The sequence below is a fragment of the Zingiber officinale genome, chromosome 2A, assembly GCF_018446385.1.
Source record: "Zingiber officinale cultivar Zhangliang chromosome 2A, Zo_v1.1, whole genome shotgun sequence".
NCBI classification, from domain to species: domain Eukaryota; kingdom Viridiplantae; phylum Streptophyta; class Magnoliopsida; order Zingiberales; family Zingiberaceae; genus Zingiber; species Zingiber officinale.
The window spans coordinates 105,624,752-105,646,387 of record NC_055988.1 but is presented as its reverse complement, the minus strand read 5'-3'; the positions used below and the strand labels follow the sequence as shown (position 1 = coordinate 105,646,387).

Below are 21,636 nucleotides of genomic sequence, written 5' to 3'. Positions count from 1 at the left end.
TCTAGGATTGAGGGGGAGCAATTTTCGTTGACACCGGATCAAGAGCAGGAAGAAGCCTCCACATCCGGGTCAAAAGGAGAAGAGGATGAAGAAGCTTCCACCTCCACAAGTCAAGACAAATCTATTGGAGGAGTATCAAGTTCGGATCAAGAGGAAGCCTCTACCTCCAGATCAAAAGGAGAAGATGTCACCCCTACAAGCAAAGGTATAACAATTTCAATAGAAAATAACAAAAATCATATCATTTGTTTTGAGTGTAGGGAAAAAGGGCATTACAAAAGTAAATGCCCTAAATTGACCAAGAAGAAGGGTCAAGTGGCACAAAAGGTCAAGGAGAAGGGCAAGGAGAAACCCAAGGAGACCACCCCCACAACAAAGAAGAGCAAGGAGCACATTGTGTGCTTCTCTTGCAATCAAAGAGGGCATTACAGGAGTCAATGCCCTAAGAGTAAGAAGGTGGTCAAGGCCCAAGGAGGAAGCTCAATTCAAGGGGGAGCCTCCAAGGTAAAAAAGAAAGGTATCATTTATTGAGCCTACCCCCTTACATTATGGTAAAAAGCACGACAGCTCAAATTTTTATCACTTTAATGCAATTTACCATGAAAATAAGAGGCATGATAAAATTAAGGAAAATAATGTAGCTTTTCATGCCAAGACCACTCAACCTAGGTTTAGGAAGGTAGATAGACACTTAGGCAAGAACACTAAGGATAATAGATACAAGCCCAAAAATAAAAATGCTTATGGATTTAATGAAAAATCAAAAACTGAGGAATTAGTGATGAAAAATCAAGTTTTGAGGTCAAGACTTGATAAATTAGAAAAGACCCTAAAAACGATGGAAAATATCCTAATAGGGCAAAATGAGCAAAATCTAGGTTTATGACAACAAAGGTCATCCAAGGGTCATAGAGGTTTGGGATACAAACCTAAGGCTAAGAAGGATAAAATTTCTTACCATAGGGTTCCATATAGCTATGGAACCAACTCTAAGGCTAGTGGTCAAGTCAAAAATACTAGGGAAGTCATCCCTAAGAGTATTTTTGCAACTAAAGTGACTAAGACTTCTAAAAAGTCTAACAAAGTCACTAAAAAGGTCACAAGGGAAGAAATCCCTAGGGTTGACCTAGAAAATGTGACCAAGGCTTCTAAGAAGTCAAACAAGGTCACTAGGAAGGCATCTAGGGAAGTTATCCCTAGCGAGTACCTAGAGCATCCAAGGAGCACCAATAGGTTTTGGGTTCCTAAGAGCATCTTCTCTACCCCATAAATAGGTTAGAGAGTGTCAACTCTAAGTGAAAAGGTAGTTAACCCAATCATGATGAGTTTGACACTCAATGAGCATTTTCAAGGTTACTATTAACCTTTGAAAATGAAATAGATTTATCATTTACTCCTTGGAAGAGTAAAATGTGCCTAATTTTGGAAATATTGATTTTAATCTTAATTGACACAATTTAGGAAAATCATAAGAACTACCAAGTTGGGAGTTTGGTATGTTCTTAAGAGATTAAAGGCAATCCGGGCCTTAATTTAAAGTGCTACTCTTGTGGAAAAATGAAATATGCTAACACTTGAGGAATATGCTTAATTTCAATTGGCATAAATTAATCAAGATAATTAGAAATGTCAATTTAGGTTTTGGCACTTTCTTGAAGCACTTTGGACAATCTAGGGTTAAATTTTAATTTAGCTAAGGATTAAGGATACTTAGATAGATAATTTAGGTATTTCTTTTAATGCTAAAACTTGTCATGTCTTGTTTGCCCATCATATGCCATGACATCATATTTATTTTTGCATTCATATCTTATTATGAAAAACTCAAAGATAGCATGTCATGTCATACATACATCATGTAGTCATAAGAATTTTTTTTTTGAAAATTATTTCTTTTTAATGTATGCCATAACATTATCATGCATTATGTTTATTTTCTTGAAATTTAAGGACAAATGGCATTTATCAACAGGTGGTTTCAACAAGTGACATCCTAGGTGGATGTTCAATATCCACAAAATGTCTAGATAGATATGCATGATCCCTAGATTAGGGCAAAACCAAATTCGACATCTCACAAAGACCTATAAGGTGACTTGTATGTATTTTAGTATACATTAGATACAAGTGATATGTTAGGATGATGAACAAAACTCAAGATGTTGATTTAGTGCATTCTTTTGAGCTATAGGTTCATCTAAACACATAGTTATGTGTTTTCCAATCATTGGGAAAGCTAATGTACAAGTCATGTGCATTGAGCCCAAGGAATATGGTTGGATATTGGTTTTGAAAACGTTTTTAAAATGCTTTTGGAAAACCTTGGTAAAGGCTATCTTTTGATAGTAATCACCATTGAATAGTTAGACACAAAATTTGAAGAAAACACTAAAGTTTTTGCAAGATTTCAAGTTTGTGTCAATCTTTGAAAATATGATGTATTTTCTTAGAAAACTATTTTTCCATGATAAAGTATACCCTAAATAATGTCTACATAAATTTTCATGATTTTTGGAATTTTGTAGATTTTTCTAGGGGTTTCTAAAATTCACTGAAAGTGAATTTCAGAATTATCAAGCCTTCAATCAATCACTCGATCGATTGAATGATCTCAATCGATCGGGCGATCGATTGAGAGCAGGCTTCTCACGAACAGAAGCCTTCTGGATCGATCCAGCCCTCCTGAATCGATCAGTGGATCGATTCAAGCTGGTTCAATCGATTGGAATCCAACTCCAATCGATCGAATATGCTGAATTTAGTTGGGAAAGCTTATTTTCAACATTTTGAACCTATTTTAGTCTAGGTAACCATTCCAAACCTCTCAAGACATATTTGTACACATAGAAAGAGGGTTTTCATGTTGAAAACAAGGATGGATTGGTTAAGGGAGATTAAATAGAAGTTTACGTTGAGGTTGATTCAAATTTTGAACTTTTGAACCTTATAACTTCTAAATTTGGGTTTCATAAAGGTTTAGGGATTCCAAGTCATTGTTGGTGCAATGACAGAAGGTACAACCATGTATTTAGGGGGAGGTACTCTTTAAAGATATGAAAACTATTTTTCATAAACCTTGGAAGGTGGTTAACCTTCTTTTAAGAACATGCTCAAGGTTGAGCATTTGAACTGTAATGGGGAGTGGATTTCCTCATTGTTCAAGTGGTTCAAGTTGGGATATGCTCATGGATGAGCATTCGATACAAATGAAGGGTATGGGACCTTCATTTAGATTATTGGACCTTGTTAATGCTCAAGGGCGAGCATTGATGATAATGAAGGGTAGGGACCTTCATTATTGTGTTTGATCACAACGAGTGAAGTTGTGAACAACGATGAACAACTCTTCAGGGGGAGAGTTTCAAAGGGGAGAGTTTCAACAAGTGAAGTTGTTGATATGTGCCAATAGGGGGAGAATGTAGGGTTTAAGTTAGGCCTTCATTATCTAAGAGGGAGGTTGCCTTCTTAGAGGGAGAATGTAGGGTTTAACTTATGCTTTCATTACCTAGTAGCATGAAGGAGGTTTAGGCTATGAGATTAGCCTAACTTAAAGAAGGTATTGTCAAACATCAAAAAGGGGGAGATTGTTGGTGCAATATTCCCCGGGTCAAGGTTGACCTACTTTGACTGAGCTTGAATTGAGTCAAGCTCGAGTCTTAATGTTTATGTTTTGATGGTTTGACAATACATGTTGACAATACATGTTTGACAATACATGTAGTCAATACATGGAGATTGCAGGTGCAATTGTTCATGTGTGGAGATTGTGATGGAGAGTCAAGTAGGTCAAGGTTGACCGGATACTTGACTGGAAAATCCTGGTGAGTGAAGTCAGGTGAAAGTCCTAACTTGGAGGTTAGGCAAAGGAAGTCCTGATGAGTGAAACCAGACAAAAGAAAATCCTGGTGAGTGAAACTAGATAAAAGACCTAGTGAGTGAAGCTAGGCAGTGAGGAAATCCTAGTGAGTGAAGCTAGGTGAAAGTCCTGGTGAGTGAAGCCAGGCAGATAGAAAGTCCTAACTGAGAAGTTAGGCAATAGAAAGTCCTGGTGAGTGAAACCAGGCAATTGGGAAAGTCCTGGTGAGTGAAACCAGGCACAAGGAAAATCCAGATGGATCAAGGATGATCGGACATCTGGTGTTGGGAAGTCCAAGTAGGTCAAAGGGATTGATCGGATACTTGGCACAAGGAAAATCCAGGTGGATCAAGGTTGATCGGACACCTGGTGAAGATAAGTTCAAGTGGGTCAAAGGGATTGACCAGACACTTGGTGAGCAAGTCCTAGTAGGTCAAGGGTGACCGGATGCTAGGCACGATGAAGCAACAGGTCATGGTTGACCAGATGTTGGTTTAGGAGGCTTTAGACTTGATTTTAGGGAGAAATCATGAGCTGGATCGATCAGCCGATCGATTGGCTCTTGCCCAATCGATCAGCCGATCGATTGGGTTAGTCTTCACGACAAGCCTCCTTCCAATCGATCAGTGGATCGATTGGGACAAGTGCGCGATCACACAGAACAACGCTGGATCGATCGATTCCCCAATCGATCAGTGGATCGATTGGGAGCTGTGATTTCGCACGATAAGCCCTGGATCGATCAGCCGATCAATCCAGGCAATTCCCAGCGAGCACAGAGGCGCTCTGGATCGATCAGTCGATCAATCCAAAGCCTCCTCGATCGATTGGGAGCAATCCAATCGATCGGGATCCGACCGTTGGCATCATATTTAGCTGCAGACGTTCGATTCCTTCGGTAGAGCTTCACTGATTCATCTCAAATCTTGACTGTGCTCCTAGAGCTTCTCCACAAAGTTCAGATCGCCAGTTCTTGAAGGTTCTTAGAGGTTTTCCAAGTCAAGAGGCAGATCTACAGCTGAAGAAGAAATCTAGGGTTAGGGTTTTCAGTTGTAAAACCTGTAAGCTACTGCTTGTATTTGTTTTCCTTTCTTTCTTCTTGTACTGTGAGCTTGAAGGGCTTCTCCGCCTTTGGTAGTAACCACAAAGGAGTGTTATTCATAGTGGAGGGTGTGTGAGTGCGTGGATCCTTGGATTAGTCACCTCTTATGAGGTGGATACCAAGTAAATTCTTAGTATTAGTGTTGTGTTTGTTTTTTTTGTATTTCCGCTGCACATCTTTGAAGAAACAAGCAACGCTGACCACGACGAGCGCACCGAGCTATTCACCCCCCCCCCCTCTCTCTAGCTACATATTCGGTCCCAACACTTTAATCATCATCAATGGGCCAATGAGAGGAGTCCTTCAGTCAAACCCCAGGGATACATCAAGTGAACAAAGTGGATTTGATGGCACCCCATTTAGATGCAATGAGCAAGTAGTTAGATATGATGAATATGAATCCTTCAAATGATTTTGTTGTTTCTTGTGAAGTCTATGGGAAATTTGGGCATAATGGGAAAATTGTTCAGTATTGGCATCCATGCAGAGCAATCATGTGGAGCATGTTGGTGCAATCAACAATTTCAATCAAAGGACAAATAATCCCTATTCTAATACATATAACCTAGGATGGAGGAATCACCCCAACTTATCTTATCAAAAGAATCAAGGGCAATTCCCAAGCCACGAAAGGTACGGGCAAAATTCAAAAGCTCAACCACAAAAATTAAGCATGGAGAAAATGATGGCGCAATGTATTGCAACTCAATCCGAAGCTAATGATAAATGTTGCCAACAACACTCTAATCACAAAGTGATGATCAAAGAGTTAAAGGTTTCCGTTGACATATTAGCAAATCACATAAAGATACTAGATACTCAAGTGACCCAGTGGCAAATTCAGTGGCAAGGACCCCCGATAAATTTCCAAGACAGCTAGAAGTAAATTCTGTTGAACATTGCAGTGTAGTAAATCTAAGGAGTGGGAAGGTGCTACAAGATTTAAAGGGGATGATGAAAGATAGACCAAAAAGTTGTTCTGAAGAGAACAATAATTCCCAAGGAGCACCCAAGGCGGTGGAAGACTTAAGTAAACCTAAGGAGCCAAAAGAAGATCCTTTGTTGAAGCCTGTAATTCAGACTTATCAACCACCAATCCCATTTCCCCTAAAAATTGGCTAAAGTAAAGTAAGATGAAGAATTTAACAAATTTTTAGAGATGATGAAGAAAATTTGTATAGAGGTGTCTCTACTAGAAATTATGCACCAAATTCCACAATTTACCAAATTTATGAAATAAATCATGTCTCATAAGAGGAGGAAGGGGAATCATGAAACTTTTGCAAGTATGTAGTGTCATAATTCAAAACGAGCACCTTTCGAAATTGAAAGATCCAAGACCTTTCTCTATTCCATGCTTTATCAAGGACAAAAAGATAAGTAAAGCTTTTTACGATTTGCGAGCAAGTGTTAGTCTAATGTCTTTCTCCATGTGCAAAAGGCTATGTCTGGGGGACCTCAAGCTCGCCGCCATGACTTTATAGTTGGCAGACCACTTTTGTCGACATCCCTTGACCTTTGAGAATTTTAGAGGGTGTCCCGGTATAAATTAAAAGAATTGTGGTGCCAATTAATTTTGTGGTACTAGAAATGGAGGAAGATCTCCAATCATACTTGGAAGGTCATTCCTAGCAACCGCAGGAGTGATCATCGATGTAAAAAATCACAAATTTTCCTTTGCGATGGAAACCAACAAGCTTGAATTTGACCTCTCTTAATTGTCAAGTGATTTACATGAAGAATGCAATGGAGAAGAAGAAAATTCTAATCAATTGGAGGGGCGTGTCAAAAAGCCTCTAGATACGGAGCCGAGTATAGAACCTTTAAAGTTCAACAAATACATTATTCCAGCAAAAGCTCCACCAAGAGAATAAGCTTTCAAATTTGGAACACTTGGAGGTGGTAGAGGAACTCCCTCAAAGCTAAGGCTCCAAGTTGAGTTTTGAGAAAGCGGTTGAGCTAATGATCTTAAACAAATGTTTCTTGGGAGACAACCCAAGCTTTTCATTTCCTAGATTTTTACCATTTTCAAGTGTGCAATCTTGTTTTGAAGTAGTTTCAATCTAGTCATTCCAATTTGTCGGTCATCAAATGAAATTTGGAAATGACAATCCCAATTGGCAACTAAACACGGTGGTACGACCTGTGTTCCTTTCTATTAGAGAAACACCGGGCTCATGCCCAATGGCACGACCCGTGTTCCTTTTTGTTGGAGAGACACGGGTGCTTGTGCCCAGTGGCACGACCCGTGTTCCTTTTTGTTGGAGAAACACGGGTGCTTGTGCCCAGTGGCACGACCCGTGTTCCTTTCTATTGAAGAAACGCGGGTGCTCGTGCCCAATGGCACGACCCATGTTCCTTTTTATTGGAAAAACAAGGGCACCCGTGTTCCCCAACATGACCCGTGTCGTGCACCACTTGTTTAAATCCATGACCCGTGCTCAAAACTCTATCGCCTATGCCAACACGAGAAGCCTTAAATCCTTCATCTCCAACCCCGAATCTCCTCTACAAACCTTAGAACCACTTCCTCAAGTCCCAAACCCTTCATTGCTTTGCTAGAATATATGTCTCTCTTGCCCTAAAAGGCTTGTTCTTCATTCCAATTCAAAGCAAGGATGAAAAGATCGAGGAAAGAAGAAGTTTCGTCCTCCAAAGAGAAAGGAAAAGAGAAGATTTTAGATAAAGCACGCGACAAGGGTAACAATCCTTATAATACTATTTGTCGTGACAATGTTCTTAAGGCACGATTTGTTATCCTTGTTAAACATAAAATTGCACCCACAAGGTACATAGATATTCATGCTATGGAGATTTTAGTCATTAAGGATGATGTGAATTGAATGATAAATAAAGTGCATTGGGACTAATACAGTGCCCCACCTATGCTAGGACCACACTAGAATTCTTGATTTCATTGGATGTTGAGATCCTAACATTACAAGGGTGTATTTTAAATGATAAATAAAATAAAAAATATCCTCGTTGATGTTTTAAAAAAAAGGTGCACTTTTTTAATTTTCCACCCAATCAAGTAGTAGTCATCCAAACCAAATATGTATAAATAAGCATCAATCATTTCTGATCAGAAATCTAGGTCAGAAATCTACCTGGATCCAACTACCGTGCCACTTCAAATCCTGAAACCGCAACTATTTTGTCAACGAAATATGCAATGATTAGTGTTCAGCCACTGCCATTTCCTACAACTCAACCTCCATCTTCCATCCAGCTTGAAAAAGAGAAGAGAAGATAATAATAACAACAAACTAGCAGGCAAGGAAAGGAGGGTCCTCATGACAGCAAAGAGACCATGGAGAGCTGAAGACCACGTGACCCCTCGTGCAGTGGCGTAGTCCTAAGTCAATCTAGACAATATGTTTTTCAGACACATGGAATGGCGATCAAGGTCATTGGTATGTTTGTAACCAGTGTAATTAGTAGGCACTGACAGTGAAAGCGATTGGTGGTGGTGTGTGGGCATGGCAGTACTATCTGTACTATTTGTCCGCGTTTGCAGCAGTGAGTGAGTGAGTGTGGTCCTTACGAGTAAGCTTTTGACAGCAGGAGATAAACAAACAGTCAATTGGTGAAAATGCAAGGAAGACATCAATCGATGTGGATTGATACAGAAGAAAGGGAGTGAGGATGTCATACTAACCGACAGGCCTGTGAAGCAGGGACTCTCTTCTTTCGTGGGGGCCCTCGCACGCTCCCTTTCCGCTCCATCAATAATGTTGCTCGAGAGAGTGAGCGCTCCGGGGAGCTCCTTGGTTGGCAGTTGGCACTGTCGTGTTGGAGGGGACTTCTCTCTCTGCTGCGCCCCCACAATCAGCTCTGGGGAGATCCATCAAATCTGTTGCGGTGGTGGTACTGGTCGGTGGAGAAAACCGGCCTCATAGTAACCATTGTCTGTGTTTACAGCTGATCATCGATTTGACATTTCACTTGCTCCGCTCCCTTTTTCTCTATTGCCTCTAGTGTGCTTTTAGACTTTTGCATCTCTACCTGCTGCTTTCCGGAGAGACAGAGTCCTGTGGGAGGGAACTGGCACCAGCTTTGCTTCAGGGTCCCCTCTGGAGGATGGCAGGTCCACTTGATTGATGTGTGATTTTTCACCATCTCTGCTGCAGTCGCTTGGTGGTACGAAGACAATTTCTGCATGCAGTGTTAGTTCAAGTTCAACGAGGTCAAGTAATTCAGAATTTTAATGAAAACCACTATATTGCTTTAAGGAATATGAAATGTCATACGAACAACATGCTAATTGGTACGTGGAATTATTCACCACGGCGTACACTGTTTTTAGAAGCATAAGTTTGGGTTAAAAATTTTCACTGAGAACTTGTTGGAACAGAAAATGTTACAATTAGCTACTATGCATTTGCCAGAAAACATAAAGACCATTTGAACTTGTTGGAACAGAAGATGTCACAGTTAGCTACTATGCATTTGCTAGGGAAAAAAAATAGAGATTATTTGAACTGTGGACCTGTTCATGCATAGGAGCATTAGGATTCCATCTGGCATCTCTTTATCTTTATCCCACGAGCTTGCATATCAACCAGAAAAATGGTAGACCTCTCAGAGAATGCAACGCTTCAGCGGATGAAGAATTGAGACTTGAAGGGTTAGCTACAACAGAGGCTGAGGAGTAAATCCCTACATAAGCTAAAAAAACAACTGGATTTTAGCAATAAATGTTGAAAAAGAATTGTGTCTAGTGCAGTCCACCACAAGAAGTAGCGCGTTGAAATGAACAAAATGTTTTAATCAGTTACATGACACTTTTTGTCCTAGTATTTATCGAATTCAATTTAAAACAGAAATCACCATGACCAAGTCCACAAATGGGAGTAATTAAAAGTGTAAAAGTTGAACATGAAGAATGCCTCCCATCTCATTAACTGCTGCTTAAGGCATTGAGTTATTGAGAGTAAATTTCATCACGGATCTCCCAGGGTACTATTGCTGACTGCTAGCCTGCAAATTCTGATTGAGTAGCTCCAGAGACACCATTTTTCTACTTTGAAGAACAACTCCATGAAGGACACTGTGCCCACAGAAGCCTAGATGCAGTAGCACGAATGGCAGGAGAATTATTAATTAAAGTTTTTATTTATAAGAATTGGCATTTATTTTTTAAAAAAAATAATCCACCAGTAAACAACAATCACCTTGATTTTATGACAAATACAAGCCACCTTCCAAAATTAAGAGACCAATTGTCTGTACTCGTCCAGAAGCTTAGGTATGTCATCCATACGCAACTGCAATATTCTACACACCAAATTAGCAAGTCTCGGAAATGTAACATCTGAATCTGCAAATTACTGCATACATTGATCCCAAGCGAAGCTACCATCGTTCAACTGGGATGCTTGAGAAAACAAACGCGAGAAAGAAATAAAGACAAGTAAATGACACTACTCAAAATGAGTAATGACACTGGGAACTGTACCTGGGAAGCACTTTTCAAATGGAAGAAACGGTGTTGTCTAGTAAGGTTCGTTGTGATTGAAGGCATATCAGATATAAGATAATCCCTGTAAAATTTCAGTCCAACAATATTCAAAAGCTCGCTTGAAAAACGTAAATGAAGGAAATTAATCAGATAGGCCGAGTCGTCGAAAATAGATTCTTGACTTGGCCTCCAATTTTGTAAGAGAAGAAATTAGTGGACACAACATATTAACTTTATATTTTATAGGCTTCATGTTAATCATCTTTACTAGACTCAAGGATATACTATTGTAATCCCTACATAGTTCCAGTCTTGATCCTGTACAGATACTCTGTTAACTCAAGGTTTGTCTACTGTTTTTTTTTTTAGTTGAGAGCGTTTTTAGGCCAATCGTCTATTAAGGAAAATTCATCTGTTAATTCATCGAAACTGGGACTCAATTCTTAAATGTATGGGAAATTGAGAAGGCATCCAACCGCTGCACCATTGCTCTGGGGGCAAGGTTTGTCTATTGTTGTTACATCATGTAGGAAACAAGATGGACTTAATTTCAAGACATTGCTAATTGGGATAGAGAATAAAAGTTATATTTTATGATTCATTGTTCCCAAGTATAGCATTCTAATGAGAAAGAACAATAGTACATTGCAAAGACAATCAGAAAGGTGACTCGTTGAGAAAAGAAAACATACAGCTGATTAACTATGAGACGCTGATAATCTCGCAAAAGTGGTCCAAGCTCTTGCAACTGGATCGAACTTGCACTTGCATTTTTCCAATATTCGCGTAGTATCTAATTACAGACCAATAATTTTATTCCACATATAAGACAAATGGCATAGAACCTCATCCAATAAACCACACCTACCTGAATGGACATGTAATGATCTGGAGTACTCAATGCTTCTCCAGCTAACTTTGATGATAATTCAATTAGTTCTTCGTCATTCACTTCTTCCACAATATTTGTCTATCATAGAAAACAATAGAATGTCACTCTCTACCAGCACAAATAATGAAACGTTTACTAGTACATCAACAGGAACCTGAGAAGTAGAAGAAGAAAGCATAATCCCCAACTTCTTTTGCAATTCAACTACGGGCGATGGTTCATTCTGGACTTCCTTCAAAATAAACATAAAAAGTTCTGCATTGTCAACCAAAAGCCTAACAAATGATCTATGAGACAGAAATTGTTAGTTCATGTTGCAATCTTTATTTACCTTTGGCAAGGACTCTGCTAACCCATCCATCATTTCAACGGGCTTGATTTCAGGTGGAGGGTTTGGAGCAGACTGCAACCTTTTTGCTATAGGATCATCTGTCAAAGAAGTAATAGGAAAGCAGCAAACGTAAGCCCACACATACAAATATCTTCCTATGAAAAATATCATGGATAAAAAACTGTCGCGGCATACTAGAATTTTAAAGAGCGGCATGAAATACCTTCTGGAACAAGCCACCATATGTCGCCAAACGTGGTTTTCCCATCAAACCCACCAAATAAAAGATATCGAGAACCAATAGAAGTCATGGAATGATATGCCCGAGGTGCAGGAGGATCATTGCTAGTAGCTAACCGTTTCCATTGAACAGACACTGTAACAGTGGAAGTGAGCACTTGTACATCAAAACTTCATCTAAACACCAGAGATGGTACTATGCAAGTGCACAGATAAAACTGCCTTAAGTTCAATAAGTCTCCCAACAATATAAAATACAAAGTGTGGTCAAAGCATGTAGTCTCGCTCACTACGCCTCTAAATCTGAGTGACCATGTTTGCTGACCTGGACTGAGGCACTAGTCATGCTTGCACAAAGATGCAAAATTATAAAAGCTTAAAGCAGAAAATAAAGTAACAACTTTTTAAAATTAAGGCATAGCATCATTACGTGGGTCAAAAGTAGTACTTTATGTATGTTCTAGCAACAAATTGAAACCCCTCGCAAGGATCTTTTTCGTCGGATGGCAAATAAATACAGAACATGGTTTGAAAAAAATGGAAAAAGAAACAATATGAAAGAATTCACAATGAAACAAATTTCAATTCTTCTATATGTCAAATCTTAAGAAATATGCAAGAGAACACAAAATCATAATATTCCATGTGACAAATAATGCAACCAAGAATCTACCTAATAAAGCATTAGTGATACCTTTTCCACCATTGTTGCATACAAATAATAATTGATTCATTATAAACTTTTACCTCTGTCAAGAATGATGCAGTCATTGTGATAGACATCATATCGACTCAACCAGCCTCCAGTACCATGTCCACCAAACAGCAACAGCTGAACACATGTTCGTATACTGTTTAGAAAGATAAGTTGGATATGATGCTGGTTAGAAATGAGCAGTACTGTGCAAATAGCAGACAACACGTGTCAATGGAATATACAATTTAATAAATGCAGCAAATTTGGCCATTCGACCACGCATGCATAAGAGGGAAGAAGGATACAAATTACAATATGGTGTCTCTAGAAATTTTACAAGCTAAAGGCAAGAATATATGCAAGGGACTATATTTTTTCTTTGCTTCATTTTCTCCTTATTTGTATACCAAAGAAAACTAAAGGCCAAAAGATAAAGAAATACCATATACTACAGTAAACATTGGAAATATGAACAACCTTTGTAAGCATTTAGGCTAATAAAAAGATCTTAACAAAGTCACATAATTCTCCTTTGTTGAAAATCAAGATTGTTAGCGTACACAATAAAGTAAACAATGGGCATCATTCAGAAAGCATTGTTGAAAGTATTGTTCTACTTGAGGTATAAACAATTTAGAAACGGGAACAATCACACAAACTTGCTCAGCTGGAAAACTAATTAACACAATTGCCTCTTCAAGGTTTCCTACTTCCTAGTGTCTTGAGTATTTCATCTCAAGCAAGTGAAAGCTCTCTGATCCCGTATTGGTGTGCTCCATACTGGTTTATCAGACTGACCAAATTATCTGAAATGGTGATGTGAATCATCTTGTCTCTTTTTGATCAAGATGATACACTTGTTCTTTTCAGAAAGAGGGCGGGGTAAAATGGATACGGAGTGTACGGCTACACTTAGAATGAGAATTTTTGCATGGTTATTACATTTAGGTTGACCTTCTAAGCAGGGCCACCTACTATCAAGCAGCCTTATATTTCAAACTGGTATTGCTTCTGCATTTCAAGGATAAAGGTGCTTATCATCTTTTCACAAGTTGACTACACTGCATAAACTGAATACATATTTTGGTAATTGGTAGGTCTCCCCTTACAGAGTGTTTTCTCAAACCCAGTTCGCATGTTGGAGGATTGTGAGTACTTCAGGCTCAAATGCCCCCAACTTGTTGCTGTTATCTTATTATAGCGGAGTGTCTATCTGGTTCATAAGAAGGCTATCTTTTAGCAACCAGTATATAGGAAATACTGCAGCAACAAATTCTGAGTTGCTACTACTCTCTTAGCTGTTTCTAACTATTTATCCTTGGCTTTTCTCTACCTTTTTTTTTTTTGGTCTTAGGGTATTTTCCCCACTTATTTTCATTTCAACCCTCACAAAATGAATTACTGGTCTCAGCCATGTTCTTGAAAAGAAACTAACAGAAGTAAATTAAACAATACGAAGTCAAAATAGAAAACTTTAAAATTAGCAAGTTCACATCTAATGACTACATAAATTGAAGACGCTAGTTAACATGTTGGCAGCTACTACTCAATTCTCATCATTATTTATGAAACTTAAGTACACGCATCGAATGTCCAAAATATTTGTGGGAGCTCATTCAAGCTTGTATCTCACTTCAGTCCACTGATCACACGCATAGTATTCATCTATCTCTTGTCACTATAAGAGAGTGAAACAAGAATGAATTAGTTATCATCAAATTATACATACATAATGCCCTCCAGATGTTATTGTATGACCACATCTTGGAGAGGGAGTTTGTCCAGGAAGCTTCAACTGGGTCCAGCCTGGTGTCTCATTCTCTTCGACAAGCAAGACAGTCAAGGTTAGAGAAAGATCAGACAAAAAAAATACAGAAATAAATCAAAATTGCAAGGATATTCATTAGTGGAACATTGATATTTCACCAGACAAGGCAAGTCTAGATATGATGACACTGAGTATTATAATGCATTTCACAAAGTGTTTGGTGGAAACTAAATGACCATCTTGTGATAAATTACCTTCATCAATAATACCCTTTAAGGCCCATAAATCACCCATAATAGGCCCACTGCCTCCTGTCAAAGATGAGCTAAGAACTGTCAGTAATCATATGCACAAATTAAATGACTGACAAATGTTAGTTAATTGGACCTCCTCAAGAGAACAGGAGAGACATTTATACAACTAGCATAATGCTGAGATTTCAATGAGTTGGGTATTAGAGCAAGTTCTGAGCATGAATTACCCTATATTACATTAAAGTTCCAACACAGGTGAATCAGTAGAAAAGAATTACTCTCATTCTGAATAAGGCATGGACTGAATTTAGCAGCTAAAGGAAAATCTCAAAAGTTTGCAGCAATTTCAATAGGCTTCTCTGATTCAAGAAAGAAAGAATACTTTACCTCTTCCACCAAAAATTAGCAATCGCTTCTCAACCATTGTTGCAGAGTGTCCGCACCTTGGTGGTGGCGCTGAGCCAGTAATAGATAATTCCATCCACTCAAGTGACACTTAAATGTTTTAACCATCAACCAAGAGTTATGGTTCATTCAAAAAATAATAATAATAATTGCAGGTTCCAGAATCAAACAACACTCAAGAGAATGTAGTTACTTGTATCCATGATGTACACATCTGAAAGCCATTTTTTACCATCCCATCCGCCATACCTACATTTAGAGTAAGAGTTGAACATGGCACCTAAGGCATCTAGCAAGAATTGAAATAGCGTATATCATTATGCATACATAACAATTTTCCGGTTTCCTATCGCTGAAACAGCAGCAAACTCTCTTGGAGATGGCAAATCACCAAAGCTGGTTAGTTCCGACCATTGCCATATATCTGGAAGATACACTAAAATTGCAACTTATTTGGAAAAGAAACTATTTGTGTTTTCAAAATATCAGTTGCCAACTCAGAAGAGCATGGATTAAATATGCAGCAGAAAGAAATGCCTAACATAATATTTGATAATCTATAAACAACAGACAAACAAGTTTGAGATTACACAATGTGACCATTGAAATTTCATGTTGTGCCACTAAAATTTGTCATTCCATATGAAGAATTATACCCCACACTAACTGGCATAGGTAATCTTCTAATGCGCCGCTTATGCCGACTATATTAGATGAGATTCACTTAGTCTCATCCCGTATCAGTATGTGCTGACCCATGAATTAGTCCTCCCCATGAATTTCCACAAGATTCCATTTGTCCATCAAGGGTGAGGGAAAGAAATCATAGAAAACGAGAAGAGAAAAGGCAAGGCACTTTGATCAAGTAAAAGGGAAAGGATGTAGTCACAAGGGTCGGGATGGGAATTTTTTGCATCATAATCACAACCCGCCTCAACTCAATTGAGGTTGCCTCGCCCCACCCTCTCAAGTAAATAAGGCAAGGATAAAAACAAAAAGATGTCCCGCATATGTAGGGGGAAAGTGGGTAAAGGATATAATTTTATGTCCCTCCCAACCCTACTTGTCCTTCTTAACTTTATTCTTTTATATATATATTTCATAAGTAATAATTTTATTTTATTGTCCCACCTTTTATATATATATGTTGAAGAAGTATTATTTGAATCAACACCTTTCTTTGGGATTTTCTTTACCAAATTTGCATTTAGATGTTGATTCCCTGAGTAATTAGTGTTCTCATATTTGTGTACGACATAAGGCTAGAGGTCTTTCTCAATATGTCCTTTGCTATTGTCATCAAGATAAATTGCATACGAGTTTGTGAACTAGGAGGAAATGGGATGGATTTGTTAGAAACAAAGGCTGGATATTAATTTTGAGAAGACATTAATTAGCCGTTAATAGATGGAGTGGATAAAAGGGCAACTCGGTGCACACCTGCCAATGCAAGTTTGGGGAAGGGTAAGGTCATATTGGATCTATTGCACACAGTCTTATCTTGCATTGCAAGAAGTTATTTTTGCGACTCGAACCCATGACTACAAAGTCACACGACAACAATTTTATCGTTACACCAAGGCTCTCCTTCATGGAGGTGGATAGATTAAGTTAAATTATAGGTGGATAAAGTTTAAAAATTTCTAGATTTTCTAAAAGTTGAGTTGTGTAAGATCACCAATTTAGGAGAATTAGTTTTTTTTAATAAAGTTGTAATTTTGATAATTGTTTATTGTGGTGTCAAGAAGTTATTAATTAGAGTAGGTACTAATTAGTAGTGAATATGTAGAGGTGGATAGATTAATTTAAATTAGGGATGGATGGATTTTAAAAGTTTTTAGATTTTCTAAAAGTTGAGTTGGGTAAGATCTACAATTTAGAAGAAGTGACATTTTAATGAAGTTGTAAGTTTGGTGTTATTAGGGTGTCAAAAAGTTAGTATCTTTTAGTTTGGTAGAAGTTTAATAGGTATCTTCTAATTTGGTAATAATTTCAATAGGTATCTTTTAATTTAGTAGGGATTTGATTGAGTGATTATATTTGCCAATTAGTGTAATTCTCTCTTAGTTTGGTTGTACTCAAGTCTATAGAAGTGTTCTTGCTACAATGTATTTTTCAGTTTTCAATTAATAAAATTTTCCTATGGATAATTTTTGTGTGGGGTTCTTTTACTCTTTATGATATACTTATGCATTTCATCAATTTTGTCATAATTTTCTATGCAATTTAAGTGTTCGATTTAGTGCTATATCACAAAGTATGAAGCATGTACTTTTATTCTTGGAATACTTCCCAGAATTTGCAAAGAGATCAAATTTACGAAAACCTAAAAAACAGTAGAACCTACTGAGTGAGATGTTGAGCACAGAAAAATTGTGCTGGCACAGAAATGATAGAAAATCAACTGAAAATTTAGATCAGCGGCAATTAAAAACTACTAAAACTCAAAGAAATTATTGATTTAAGATTTACCTTCAGAAATGCTAATGGGAAGAAAACCCAATTAAATTTCATAAAAAAAAAAAGAAAAAGAAAAAAGAGGCTCAATGCAGAATGATCCTACCAATTTATGATAGATTAAGCGTAAGTATTAAATAATGAGACTTCTTAAAGAGCTTACAAACTATGACAAGAAACAAATAAATTATACCTGTATCTAGCATCCAAAAGTCACCTACTCTGAATAGAAAATAATAAAAGAATTAGAAAATCTATATTTGTGTCGCATTATCCTAAAAGAAACAAAAGAAAAATGCATACCTTTTGCTACCAGAACGTCCCCCAAAGATAAACATGTTACAGTCGATAGCAATAGCAACATGAAATGCTCTAGCACTAGGTCCTACTTGTCCATCTGAACCGACACCAGTGCACTCCGGAGTATACCATAACTTATTTTCTACGAGTAGAACAACTAATAGTTATCTTGGACAAATTTGCATGCAAAGCAAAGTTGAGGGATGTAAGAAAACAATAAAAAGAACAAATTACAGAGAGCAACAAAGTGAAAAAAGAAAGCTCTAGGAGGAGATCCCACTTGTACATAGTCATCATCATTATCATTGTTAGAGGTATTTGATTGATGGTAATTTTATTAAGGCAATATAATACTTTTCTACCCAAATTTTATGTATCAGAATCACCCTTTCTAGGCAAAGGTTTTCCAAAGTGCTATTCCCTTAGGGACCACTGTCAACCTTCCTTCTCCACCACTTCTCTCCTCGCTCAAGAAGTGATTCCTCAACACTGTCCTCACCATGCCCATGTGCTTCTCCAACACCCTCATCACTCACATGACCCATGCCCTCACTGCTCGTGCAGCAAGCTTCTCCAGTGGCTTCATTGTTAGCATGACCCACATTTCACCCTGCCTCAGCAAGGATACCACATAGCTCTCAACCAGCCCAGCTTCACCACCTCCTGTTTTCCAAAACAAGGCCACAACAGCAAGATCCTGTTCTTTATCCCAACTCACTGATGGCTCCTATCTTTGCAGCGACATGGAGACAACTCAAAGTGGCCAGATCTAGCAAATCCCTTCTCATATGAACTCTTCCAACCAAATCCAATAGGTTCCTCTTCCAACGAGGAGTCCTCAACAATCCCTCTACCAACAAGACTCCATCATGCATCCACCTCTACGTAAACAAGCAGCATCACAGATCCACTGCGGCAAAAACTGTCCGCATCTCCTCCGATCTTCTGTTTTGCTGTGACTAGGCTGCCTCATGTCCATTACCAATTTGCACCTCCAAATCTTGACCTTCAGTAGTTCAAGCAAACTCATTCCCATTTGTAGCACCATTCTTCTTCGTTGTTCTACTGCAGCATAGATTTCCTTCCAATATATGTTACAGGAATCATCTCAAGGTCAACATCATCGCCTATGGTATCAAATCTCTGCAATGACTTCTTCAAATTTATAGCCAACAAAATCCAACAAACCTCAAACCTTCATCTATTTGAGTTTTCATGGACTCCAATCTTCCATTTTTCTTTTCTTCTACATAAATCAGATTCTTCATTTTCTTCACAGCAATATCTTCTTATCCCTCCAAATTCTCTTGCTTCTTCATGTTGCTGATGCACATGTCAACTTAGGATCTTATCGAGTGCATTGCTTCTCCCTTTTCTTCTATAGCATGTCAATGCAACCATTGCAGAAAAAGCCCACTAGAGAGATTTGTCACTGCAGTTACTTCTCAACTTCATTTTATCTGTGAGTTGCATATGTGCAGGCATAGGCAAAGAATACATCATGTTCTCATTTTTCTACTTCCAATGAAGATATTGCATGCTCTATTAACTTTTTTTTTTTTTGATAATCAAGGTGTCCGGGCTTTGCTGGAGTAATCCTGGAAGCAAACAACCGTTACCCCTGATTTGCCTACCAAGTAAATCCAAAGCATAGTTTATGCATAGTTAGAGGCCAACCTCCAAGAATCTCATCCCATTTGGGATTCAAATCCCAGTCCTCTTATTTGTTCTGTTGAGTGTTTTACCACCGCACCATACCTGTGGGAGCTCCATTAACTCAATTTTTGTTTCACCCATGTGTTATTTAATTTACCATGCTTTTATTTCATAGGCATGATCTTGATTAGTGTTGCAATTTATGTTAATGAGAGTTTTCCTAATGTATGCAAGAAGGTAGACATAATTAATTTAAATAATATTTCAATCAAAAAGAGTACAAAGTATGTCAACTTACAATGTACCTTGGTTTATATCTCTACAATAACTTGTAAACTTGTAAGTGGAATCGTTGAATAAAAACAAAAAGTGTTGTGAATTGTAAGGATGGTGGTCCATTTTGCAGAAAATAAGTGAGGCCGGTTGTATGCAACCTAATAAGACGGTATTACCAACAAATCTATACCAGGTTGAGGGTGCAATGTGATTAGCATGATATCTTATAGTTAACAGCATTCAGAGAGATCTGATTATAGTGGAACCACATGGACATTACACTGTCTCATGTGCCTACCCATAACATAAGGACAAAATCAGGCTGTGAGCAGCTCCTATTCAATATAGAAGATAAAACTATAGAGAGGGCAAAACAAAGGTGTTGAGCAAGCTTTACTTTAGAGTTAAGAGGGAAGGAGCAAGTCAATTGAAGCATTCAAACATAAAGTACCATTAGATGAAAACATATAACAAGATAACATCTATAACTTGCATGGTCATCCAAATCAGAAAATTAGTGATTGCAATCTGGTTGATGGTAACGATTGACTTTATTCATTGACTTAGTGATTGCAATCATGCACAATTAGTCATTACTTAGTTCGAATCACATTCTCGTCTGAAAAAATCCTTATGATACTAGAAACCACTTCTAGTGCCACAGAAGAAAGAAAAACATAATTGTAATTGATGAATTGCCATTGCTTGTTAAACAGAGACCAAAGCCATAACATTTGAGAAAGAGGAAATCCCTTCCGACTGATTATGAAAAAATACACGATCATGATAAATATAAAAATTTGATGGCGGAGATACCTATGTCATACACCGCGATATCGTTCGAGAATTTCCTGTCAGCGAAGCCTCCAAACACGACGACCTTCGATTTCCCGACGTTGACGGCTGTGTGGCCGCTGCGGCCACGGACACCATCAGAGATCCTCTCGCAACCAGAGATATATAGCGAAAAAAAAAAACAAAAACGAAAGAGGCTGAGAGTGGAGGCGATCGATCACCTTCGAGCGAGCGGAGGATTACCGCCAAAATCGGAGGCTTCAGCTCTAACCCAGTGCATCATTCTCTCCTTATCTCTGTCTCCCGAGTTCGACGGAACCCTCTCCCCCCTCCGACCTGGGCGACGACTGTTACAACGAAATCTGTGTTATTACCCAGCGAGTCGTGACGTTGTTCCTACGATTGTAGTTATTTTGTAATTAGTCCTAACTGTTGGCCCAATGGAGAAAAGGTGATTTATCTGGGAGGAAAATAAATTACGAAATTATTTTATAATCAAATAATTAGAGGATGGGAGGAGACCTACCTATTGTCCCAAATTTTATGGTATGGCGGTCAAATCACTCAAATCGACTGGAGCTCATAATGCAGCAAGCCTCCCGGTTGGCGCACACGTTAAAGGCGTTCCTGAGAGTATTCACCGAGCTCCCACCGTGTCCACTATCGAGGGAGGTTTTTCATTTTAATAATTTACGGAGCCACTTCTTTAATTTTTTAATTTTTTTATTTTTTTATATTGAAATATTTTTTTAATTTATTAAAAAAACAAATAATGGCTAATTTTGATTAGCTGTTGTATGTGGTATACAGTTAAACAACGGCTAAAAAGTCGTTCAACAGTTAAATTTAATTTTTTTTAATTTAAAAAGATTATAAATATATGATCGACTTCAAAAAAAAAAAAAATTTATTATCTCTTCGTTATCTTCACTTTCTACTCTTATTCCTCAACTTTTTATTTATTTCAACTAAAATAATATCTTAATTTATTTTAAATAACTCAAAATCTAAATTGATATATGCTCCATAAATTCTGAAGAAATGAATTGACAGAAAATACGGAGGATATAAATAAATAAAAAATGCTTTCGCTATATGAACAGCGATAAACAGTATGTCAAAGAGCTCAAAGTTCTTTTGATA

General features: G+C 37.9%; 2 protein-coding genes across 4 annotated transcripts in view; both read right to left on the bottom strand.

The window, feature by feature from the left end:
* Positions 1–9,519, bottom strand: part of LOC122041854 (growth-regulating factor 3-like) — a 36,638-nt gene extending 27,119 nt beyond the window's left edge. Inside the window, exons 1-2 of one of the 3 annotated variants that reach the window (XM_042601702.1) lie at positions 9,451–9,519; positions 8,620–9,116 (exon numbers count right to left, since the gene is read on the bottom strand). The gene's annotated coding sequence lies outside the window, so the exon portion shown is untranslated. Of the gene's footprint in view, positions 1–8,068; positions 8,270–8,619; positions 9,117–9,450 lie in introns of those variants that run through there. The other 2 variants (XM_042601703.1, XM_042601704.1) reach the window with 2 other exon arrangements.
* Positions 9,520–9,625: 106 nt separating this feature from the next.
* On the bottom strand, positions 9,626–20,905 carry LOC122041853 (protein GLUTELIN PRECURSOR ACCUMULATION 3-like). The gene is made up of 18 exons (XM_042601701.1): positions 20,715–20,905; positions 20,515–20,612; positions 17,770–17,908; positions 17,660–17,688; positions 15,337–15,433; positions 15,203–15,258; positions 14,992–15,099; positions 14,605–14,661; positions 14,312–14,403; positions 12,633–12,717; positions 11,869–12,021; positions 11,646–11,743; positions 11,469–11,546; positions 11,291–11,392; positions 11,115–11,215; positions 10,420–10,504; positions 10,136–10,228; positions 9,626–10,027 (listed from the first exon to the last, which is right to left on the bottom strand). Exons 1-17 carry the CDS (start codon positions 20,774–20,776, stop codon positions 10,172–10,174), a joined length of 1,497 nt encoding a protein of 498 aa, XP_042457635.1. The 5' UTR covers positions 20,777–20,905; the 3' UTR covers positions 9,626–10,027; positions 10,136–10,171.
* Between the last annotated feature and the right edge of the window lie 731 nt (positions 20,906–21,636).

Excerpts from the sequence above, each read along its gene's own strand:
- LOC122041853 (XM_042601701.1), bottom strand. The coding sequence starts at position 20,776 with ATGATGCACTGGGTTAGAGCTGAAGCCTCCGATTTTGGCGGTAATCCT. Across the intron at positions 12,718-14,311 it reads TAACATCTGGAGGGCATTAT|CTGTTGCTGTTTGGTGGACA; the intron begins GTATGTATAATT and ends ACATGTGTTCAG. Across the intron at positions 12,022-12,632 it reads CTGCATCATTCTTGACAGAG|TGTCTGTTCAATGGAAACGG; the intron begins GTAAAAGTTTAT and ends CCACTGTTACAG.